General features: G+C 37.4%; 2 protein-coding genes across 3 annotated transcripts; both read left to right on the top strand.

Moving 5' to 3' along the window:
* The first annotated feature begins 1,188 nt into the window (after positions 1–1,188).
* SWI2 (switch 2) lies at positions 1,189–7,324 on the top strand. Of its 2 annotated transcripts, XM_078292813.1 has the most exons (8): positions 1,203–1,769; positions 1,917–2,023; positions 2,346–3,270; positions 4,098–4,345; positions 4,962–5,088; positions 5,566–5,841; positions 6,132–6,375; positions 6,643–7,324. In XM_078292813.1, exons 1-8 carry the CDS (start codon positions 1,233–1,235, stop codon positions 6,957–6,959), a joined length of 2,781 nt encoding a protein of 926 aa, XP_078148939.1. In that variant the 5' UTR covers positions 1,203–1,232; the 3' UTR covers positions 6,960–7,324. The 2 variants fall into 2 exon arrangements, with proteins under 2 accessions (XP_078148940.1, XP_078148939.1); XM_078292814.1 differs by lacking the exon at positions 6,132–6,375 and having other exon boundaries at positions 1,189–1,769; positions 6,643–6,816.
* Positions 7,325–7,777: 453 nt separating this feature from the next.
* LOC144544107 (uncharacterized) lies at positions 7,778–9,510 on the top strand. The gene is made up of 4 exons (XM_078292521.1): positions 7,778–7,793; positions 8,037–8,167; positions 8,898–9,025; positions 9,141–9,510. Exons 1-4 carry the CDS (start codon positions 7,778–7,780, stop codon positions 9,361–9,363), a joined length of 498 nt encoding a protein of 165 aa, XP_078148647.1. The 3' UTR covers positions 9,364–9,510.
* The last annotated feature ends 2 nt before the right edge of the window (positions 9,511–9,512 follow it).

The raw sequence follows: 9,512 nt of genomic DNA, 5'->3' as shown, positions 1-9,512 counted from the left end.
TATCTAATATTGTATTTAGAGGGATCAAGTTACAACAATTTTTGAGTTGCAACAAGTTACTACAATCATTTTCTATATTTTTAAAGTCTAAATCGTCGATCCAAATCATTAGATATGATCTCTATATGAGAAATTCTGAAATGGGTCAAAAAAAATTCGTACCGTTCATTTGTTCAGAATCATACGGTTCAGATAATTCTAAGATCAGAAATCCTCCGCTAAATTTAACAGAAAATTTTTAACGGAAGGGTAAAGTTGTCATATAGGGAAGGGTAAAATTACGACCTCTCTCTTTTCGCTCTCTCGCCTCTCCTAGCCATGCGTCATCAGTCATCACCAGCTTGCCCCCTTCTCCTCCCAGCAGTCGACCCCGTTGCTCTGGTCCTCCCCCAGGTTCGACGCTACCACTCCGTCTAGTAACTATTCTGATATTTTCTGATTAAATGTTGATTATTCTTTTGCACGCTTGTGGCGGGTTGCCAGGGTATTACTAGAAAAACCTAGATCAAGATTTTGCGATTCTTTTGGGTTCTAATTTAATATTCATTTTTGAGTAGAACTAGGGTGCTCTTAAGCTCACTAAAGTTTTGGTAAGCTTAACTCTAAAACTTATCAAATCGATTTTAAATGATGAATCCGAATCGTTGAAACCTGCCTACCTTACGTGTAATGCATCTACATGTGAAATTTTTAAACATTCGAATTAATTTAGTATAAAGTAAAGTGGTCAAAATTAGAAGGTTAATAAATTAATTTTAGTGTATTCATTTTTTGAACGTTTTTTGACCGCTTGACTTTATACTAAATTAATTCGAATGTTTAAAAATTTCACATGTAGATGCATCACATGTAAAGTAGGCGGGTTTCAACGGTTCGAATTCGTCATTTGAAATCAATTTGATGAGTTTTAGAGCTTAAGAGCACCCTAATTCGGCTTTCCTTAAATCCTCTATCTGGTATTCTGGATGTGTCAAAACTTTCTATCAGTAGATATAAACGTCCATTAACGTCCATTAAACTTTCTATTACAGAGTTTGTACTTTGAGATTCGTGCCAAATTAAATAGAACAATTTTGGACCGTCTGATTCAATTGTAGTCAGTCCGGTAACCTGAGGGGATGTGAATTCGTATTTTGGACTCATTTTGTCATTTTGATCAAAATATGAAATATTTTTACCAAACTGACTACAAAAATATTTAAAACCCAATTCAAGACTCAATTCTCCCATTCATGTCGTTTCACAGTCTGAAGGAGACTCTCCTCCGCCCATGCTCCGCTTCCACTTCTACCTCCACCTCCACCTCCACCTCCACCTCCACCTCATCATCCCTCTCCGGTTCCCAGCCCTCATTTCCTCTCCGCAAACCCCCTAAATCCTCTCTCGCTCACCAACTCCTCCGTCTCGATCCGACCCCGTCTCTTTTGCTTCGCAATGAACCAACCCCAACCCCAGACGATGGCGTACGTGATTCTCCATTAGAACCTCCAGTTCCCTCTCAGTTTCTTCCCCGAAAGCCTCCCAAGTCGTCTCTCTCCCAGCAGCTCCAGCGACTAGACCTGCCCGATTTCGCCCCCTCCTTCTCAATTCCCAAGAGAAACACAGATAAAGCTGGAGAGGAGGAGGAGGAGGATGGTGAAGATGAGAGGGAAGAGGTCGCTGATGTGAGGGTCAACTGGAGGCTTCCAGTTGCACATTCTGGCATTGAGACACGGGGGCCGTATGAACCGCTGGTCTTATCTGCACCGGGTGAAAGCCCACTTGTTCAGGTAATGGTTTTGTAACCAGGATATAGCTAGGTTTACTTTCTGTTTTGTGTTTTTTGAATGAAATTTAATTTTAAGCCTCAGTCGAGTAGTAATTCCCAAATAGAACCTCAATTTTTACCAGAATATAATGCTGGTGTATCTTTGCAGGTACCTGCTTCAATCAATTGCAGGTTGCTTGAGCACCAAAGAGATGGTGTGAGGTTCTTATATAATTTGTACAAACACAACCATGGTGGTGTACTTGGAGATGACATGTAAGTTGGCACCACATTTATAAACTGAGCATGGTGGTGCCTGTGGTTTGACTTGTACATTACATGTGTCAGTTAGGTGGACAAGTCAGAACACAGTTACTTCAGATGCATAGAGATTTTGGGTCAAACACCACATGCCAAACTGGGAGTTGAAAATTATTGTTTGAAGCACAAAATAGTGTTCAACTATGAAGTATTTTGTTGATGTTGTCTGCTGGAACCTAGTTATTGAAATTAAGAAAGATGAATATACAATTGCCTTTCAGACAATCTGTTATATTTTTATTTGGATCTCCTTTTTTGATATCTTTACTTCTGTCAGGGGCTTGGGAAAGACAATCCAGACAATTGCATTTCTGTCTGCAGTAATTGGAAGAGACCCTGATATTGAACAAATTTCCGAACAGAGTGATTCAACAAGCCAAATTGGCGCAATACTTATCCTTTGTCCCACGTCAGTAATTAAAAATTGGGAGAATGAGTTCTCTGAATGGGGTGAGTTTAAAGTGGCTATTTACCATGGTCCAAATCGTGAACTAGTCCTTGAAAAAATAGAATCTCAAACCATCGAGGTGTTGATCACAAGTTTTGACACATTCAGAATCCATGACCAAATTTTATGTGAAATCCCATGGGAAATGGTAATTGTTGATGAGGCGCACCGTCTCAAAAATGAGAAATCAAAGCTGTATATCTCGTGCCAGGGGATAAAAACAAAGAAGCGATATGGTCTAACTGGTACCATACTGCAAAATAAAATAATGGAGTTGTTTAACCTCTTTGACTGGGTTGTACCGGGTTGTCTCGGTGATCGTGACCATTTTAGAGGTTTTTATGATGAGCCACTAAAACTTGGCCAGAGGCTTAGTGCCCCTGATAGGTTTGTTCAAATAGCAGAGGAGAGAAAAGGACATCTTGTCTCAGTACTCAAACGGTATTTACTGAGACGTACCAAGGAAGAGACAATCGGGCATTTAATGCTTGGTAAGGAAGATAATGTGGTTTTTTGTAAAATGAGTGACTTGCAAAAACGAGCCTACAGAAGAATGTTGAACCAGCCTGATGTCCAGTGTATTATAAACAAGGATTTGCCGTGCTCTTGTGGGGGCCCACTAACCCAGGTTGAGTGTTGTAAAAGAACAGAGCCTCAAGGGGTAATTTGGTCATATTTGCATAAGGATAATCCTGATGGGTGTGCTATGTGCCCCTTCTGTCTCGTTCTCCCTTGCCTTATGAAACTTCAACAGGTGCATATTTTTCTTCTCTTTGTTGCTTTGATAATTGATAATGTTAAAGTGTCAATTGTAAATGGAGAGGGATCCAATACAACTCTTTCATGATGCAGGATGACAACACTTTTCATTTTGTGTCAGTAATTTAAATTTCAAATGACAAAAAAAATCTTTGATATTCTTCTATGTCACAAGCAATACGGTTCAACATGCAGAATTAATTGCAATTGACCATTGATTTCTCTTGCCTATCGAGTACTAATGAATGCTAATTTTTTATAATGTGCATATGCTTTGCTTGTGATATAGTACAAGATCCATGGTTTGGCTTTGTCATTTGCAATTTGCAATTTAATTATTGGTGCAAAAAGAGAAGGTTCTCTGTTCTCATGATTTGTCACCAAATATGTAATAGTTTGATACCTTCTCTTGAAAGTTAACACTTACTGTACTTGTTTAGAATCTAAGAATCAATATCATGCCAAGAATTATTTAACTTGAAAGCAGCTCAATCACTATGTAATATTAAATTTATATGGAAATTAATCAAAAACCAGACCAAACCTGAAGGCAGTCTCGATAATTGAAATTTTACTGTATAATCCTTCAACCAAAATCAACTGGCCTAATACCTCAGATGAGCCAATGAAAACAAGCTAGCCCAAAATTAACACAACCTCAGATGTGCTGACAGGTTCGGTTTGACACAAGTTTTTTATTCCTCTTTTTGTTCAAAAAAAATGCTGGTGGTTTAGAGGGGCACCATTTTCCCTTACAGCCAGGGAACCATACCAGTTTGATGCCTTTACTTAAAGCCTGCTTTTATTTTTATCTTCTTTAAGATTAGCAATCATCTGGAATTGATAAAGCCAAATCCAAAAGATGAAGCAGAGAAGCAGAAAAAAGATGCTGAGCTAGCATCAGCTGTCTTTGACACTGACCTGGACTTGGTCGGCGGCAGTGGCAAGAACGAGAGCTTCATGGGACTCAGTGATACAGAGCACTGTGGGAAGATGCGGGCCCTTGAGAAATTTTTGGCTCTATGGACCTCCCAAGGGGACAAAATTCTTCTCTTCAGCTATTCTGTCAGGTAAGTAATTTTTCCATTTTTCCTTTTTTTTTAAGTCTCCTTCCTTTGGTACATCGCACAACAAACCCCTAAAGTTATAATTTTTTTCCTGTTTTGGTCACAAAGTTCCTGTTTTGATCTTTGCATTCTGATTTTGATCCCGTTTACCATTTTTATCCAGAAGGTGGTTGGATACCAAAATCAACAAAGTGTATTAATTGATATCATATCTTTAAATCAATGACGGGTTATTCCCCATCTGTGCTGACTACATCTTTCAACAACTATTTGGATAGAGACATGATGGTAGGAAAAACCAGATGGGTACACATTGTTATATTTCAGGATCACAAAATTCAAAACCTCTATACATACTAAGATAGTAACTTGGAGATAAACAACCACTTTTAAGAGCATTTTGTAATTTGTAATGGATTATTTGCATATGCCACCTACTCCAGTTAATTACCCTTTTGATCCCTCAACCACTTTCTCTCCTGATTTGGCTTCAAGGAATTTTCTTGTTTCTCTTTCTCCAACCACATATGTTTTGGGGTTCTTGGTAATTGAACTCAACATTGAACAGCTTCGCAAAGATATGAAATCTACCTTAACCATTATACTATTTTAATTAAAGGATGTTGGATATACTAGAGAAGTTTCTAATACGGAAGGGCTACTGCTTTTCACGCTTTGATGGTTCCACCCCGATGAACACTCGTCAGGACCTCATTGATGAGTTCAATAAGAGCCCTAGCAAACAGGTTGTTTACTTTTAGTGTATTTGGAGAAAAGTTTAATACAATGATAAAGAAGTATGCATGAAAAAAAAATCACTGTTTCTGGACCATCCAAAAACAGTGATTTTGCACCTATCTAAAAAAATATAAAATTTTGTCTCCAAGCATATTTTAATATGGAGATCATGTTGAGCGGTTCGGGTTCGGATTGACTATTTGGATATTGAAAACGGTGATAAATGTGAGGCATGATGAAGCATCAAAGACACGAGGCATTTGAACTATCTTCCAAAGAAATATGCAAGAAAAGAAGGTTATAATCACTAGAGATGAGCCATATAAATGCAACAGTTATGCTTGTAATTCAAAATAAATGTATAACTATGTCATACTTTTAAAATTAGCATATGTTTTGCCCCACTTTAAAATGTTTTGTGGCTTCACACCTGTCCCACAACCCTATGTATATTTCTTAACATCCTTTTGTTGACCACTTCTCAGGTTTTTCTAATATCAACCCGGGCCGGCAGCCTGGGTGTAAACCTGGTGAGTGCAAACAGGGTTGTGATATTTGACCCAAGCTGGAACCCTGCACAGGATTTACAAGCCCAAGATCGGTCATTCCGATATGGCCAAAAACGTCATGTCACAGTTTTTCGTCTTCTAGCGGCTGGTTCACTTGAAGAACTAGTATATACAAGACAAATTTACAAACAGCAGTTGTCTAATATTGCAGTTTCTGGGAAGATGGAGAAGCGGTACTTTGAAGGTGTTCAGGTATACATCTTTATTAAGGATAACCAACACCTATCTACTAGCAGTTTTTTAGTGATACCATATGGGAACCATACTTTATGTTTGATGTCTCTGAAGTGGACTATTGTGCTGTCAGTTGATTTACTGACTGAGCTGAATTGGTACAAATTCTGGTTTGGTTGGGTACAACTATAATTAGTAGTCTGGTAATCTGTATTACTGGTGGTTGCTAAGTTTAGAGAACCATTATGTTTCTTGCCGCATCAAGTAGCTGGAAAGGAATTATCATGCATATACTGTTCCTTTTATAGGATAATAAGAAATTCCAAGGGGAGTTATTTGGCATCTCCAATTTGTTTCACGACTTGTCTGACAAGCTTTTCACAAGTGACATCATTGAAATGCATGAAAAACAAGGGAATAATACCTCTCCGAAGTTAGCACAAATTGGTTCCATGGTAGATCAGAGTGGTATTAGTGGTACTAGTGGTGCAGTGGTGGCAGGTTCCAAAATGGATAATGAAGCATGTGATCACACCAACCTCAAGGATTTGGGTATAGTTACTCTATATATTACAACCATTACAACATGCTATATATTTGTTGTTCCTTTATAGTGATCAGACCATTCCTTGTATATTTCACACCTGCTCTCCCTACCTACTAACATAAAAAGCTTCAAAATTGCAACATAGAATATATGAACTTCATTGTGCATCACCACTGAAATAAAGTCTTGTAAAGTTTTTAAAGCTGTAAAATTAAATGCTGTCAAAATAAGCTTACTATTTTTCTAATTTGTTTTATTATTTGTTATTGCAGGCATTGTTTATGCTCATAGAAATGAAGATGTTGTAAATATGGGGATAACGAAAACTCATATTTTCGTCAGTACAGAAGATAATGGTCATGAAGTTGATGGTTCTAGTAATACTGCTAACGAAAGCAACCAAATTAGGCATCCAGTTGGGCGAGAAGAGAGGAAAAGAAAAGAGTTCAGTTGTGTCGCCTCCTTCATGGGAATGAGAGAGATTGATTTTAGCAAATGGGTGCTCTCTGCTTCTCCTCTTGAGAGGCAAGAGATGCTAGAGAACTACAAGAGAAAGAAAAAGAAAAAGGAGGAAGAACAATGTTATTAGTGGCATTTGTGGTTTATGCACAGAAAAATGTAGTGTAGAACTGTAGATAATTCATTTTCTTGTTTGTTTATTGGCAATCTATTGTATCCAGCGTTGTATATAAGTTCCAGAAGTGCATCTTTTTTTTTCCAACATGTAAAAGGTGCATGCACGTATGTAATTAAATTCTCATGTAATTGTATGGCGGCTGTTTGGCAAATAGTAGAATTGTTCCAGTGGATTGTTGAAAAACAAGTAAATCTAGCTTAGAATTAAGAAGCAAATCACCAGCTTGCAAGTTCAAGTTAAGATTGGATTAACTCAGAATGAATCTATCGAATTTGTTATGCATGAATGTTTTGATTTGTAGAAATTGATAATTTCAGATATCACATGTATTTCTAGCTACTTCTTTTTACTAATTGAACAGTTGAAAGTAATGGAGCATAAAATTGATATATACATTGCAATTATTTTCTCGTTTGAACGGAATATCTACAAGCACTGGGTTTGTTATATGTTTCATATTTTGTAAAGGACTGAACTATTCGGTTTTAGTTTGCAGCCCAAATTATTTACATAAAGAATTATCCACTTGCAAATAGCAGCATATATATATATATATTAGTCACAGATAAGAGCCCCGGCCCACTAAAAACACAACGCGTCATAACAGGAAAGGAAAAGAAAGTGTTAACCAAAAATAAAACAAGAAGAAAGAAGAAGAGGCTATCTTGACTGGAGAGCAGCAGGAGAGAGGCGGCCTATAAGAAGAGACCAAGGGACCCCCACGGCCCCACCTCAGTTCAGTTCAATTCGAGTCTCCTTCTCTTTAGACAATGCCACCGCCTGAAGGTTTATCGCGCTCTCGCTTTCTCTGGTTTTAGTATATTTTCGCACACTATATGCTCTACTGTTTTTCGGTATAAACCCGTAAACTTTCTTTAATATAAGCTTTCTATTTGATTATGGCATCTCTGTAAGGACCTTGAAGATTTTTCAAAATCAAAACGACATGTGATCACAGATATTCTTTGGATATGAAATTTTTGTGTGTCTATGTAAAATAACTCTTATAGAAATTTTTGTACTTTTCAGGAAAGGGAAGAAGGATGAAAATCAGTCACCTCCTTGGTTTAAGAGAAATTCAAGGAAGAGATATCTTGTTCAACTTAAGAAGATATCACTTTCGTAAGCAGTATGAAGAAATTCGAGCTTCTCAGCCTACAGTATGTTTGTCATCTCTTAATTTCTTTCAAGATTGGTTCTTTTTCCTGCTGAATTACTATTTTGATTGTAAAATTATAAAACATTTCTGCATTTGCAATGTTATCATCATTTCGGTATGCAGATTGCAATGTTCTTCCTGTTTTTTTGGTTCTTTTTCCTGCTGAATTAGCATTTTGATTATAGAGTTGAGAAATGTATTTTGTATTTGCAATGTTATAATCATTTCAGTATGCATTAATGCATGTTGCAAGCCTGTTTTTGTCTACTTAGCACATTGTTTTTAGATATAGTACTCTCTGTGTGTGTGTGCGTGTGTGTGTAGATGCATGTTGCAAGCAGGTTTTTGCAAGCCTGTTTTCGCGAAACAAATTGCAAGCCTGTTTTTGCAAGCTTGTTATAATCATTTCTGTACGCATCCTTTATTGTTACAAAACTGCAAACAGGTACATTCAACTTAAACATTTTCCAATTTTGACTGACATGCTCATATTAGGCTGGCTAGGATCAAACTCAGGCTTAGATAAATATTTAGCAGGTTGAATCTACCATGTCTATTTCCAGAGTTAAACCTTTGCTGAAACCGACCTGAGTTGGCTAACTCAGACTGATTTTTCCCTTTGGCTAATTATAAATTTGTTATTTGAATTCATATCAAGAAATGCCGAATCTCAATTCAACTGAACCTCAATAAGTTTTAAAGGAAATCTTGCATGCCTTTGTCTATTGCAGGTATGGAAGTTTAAGAGTACAGAACATGTGTGCCGTGCAATTGAAAGAATTTGCATTCAATTACATACAGAAACTGGTACTAGAAATGCATTACTTTTGGCAGCTAGCAGTTACAATGATGTTTTAAGGTAAGCAAGTTTTTTTTTTCCCCCCTCTTTGATGTTAAATTAGACAGGACACTGAAATACTTCCGGATGTCTGAAATACTTACTGACTTAGTGATCTTACGCTTTTGTTTTATAGTTTTTTTAAGGTAGATAGTCCTGAGAAACCCCATCTTGATGTAGAATCAGTGTGGTCCCCACGTCCACAGAATGAAGTCTCCGATTTTCCCCGCTTGACAAGTCCATCCCTTTCAGTATTTCAAGATATGACGTTCCCATCTGCTGTTTCATGCGTGAAACAAAGTGGCGGTTTGAGTGGTCATGTATTGTATCCTAGCCTGTTCTCTACTAAACTTCAATGATTAAATTAAGAAAAAGATGACCCACTTTCAACTCCATCTGGGCTTCAGAGGGGATAAAAGAGTGAGGGGGTACTTAAAGGGTGCGTTGCTCATTGCAAAATGCTGCTTAATACTATTATTAATTGGAGGGAAATGTCATTGTGCCCTTT

Source organism: Carex rostrata, chromosome 26 (assembly GCF_964058835.1).
Source record: "Carex rostrata chromosome 26, lpCarRost1.2, whole genome shotgun sequence".
Classification (NCBI taxonomy): Eukaryota; Viridiplantae; Streptophyta; class Magnoliopsida; order Poales; family Cyperaceae; genus Carex; species Carex rostrata.
This window is presented reverse-complemented; position numbering and strand designations above follow the sequence as displayed.

Bases quoted from the DNA above. Each gene is read 5' to 3' on its own strand.
- SWI2 (XM_078292813.1), top strand. From the start codon at position 1,233: ATGTCGTTTCACAGTCTGAAGGAGACTCTCCTCCGCCCATGCTCCGCT. The intron at 1,770-1,916 runs GTAATGGTTTTG...GTATCTTTGCAG, and splicing joins GTGAAAGCCCACTTGTTCAG to GTACCTGCTTCAATCAATTG. The intron at 2,024-2,345 runs GTAAGTTGGCAC...TACTTCTGTCAG, and splicing joins GGTGTACTTGGAGATGACAT to GGGCTTGGGAAAGACAATCC.
- LOC144544107 (XM_078292521.1), top strand. The intron at 8,168-8,897 runs GTATGTTTGTCA...TGTCTATTGCAG, and splicing joins TTCGAGCTTCTCAGCCTACA to GTATGGAAGTTTAAGAGTAC. The intron at 9,026-9,140 runs GTAAGCAAGTTT...TTTGTTTTATAG, and splicing joins AGTTACAATGATGTTTTAAG to TTTTTTTAAGGTAGATAGTC.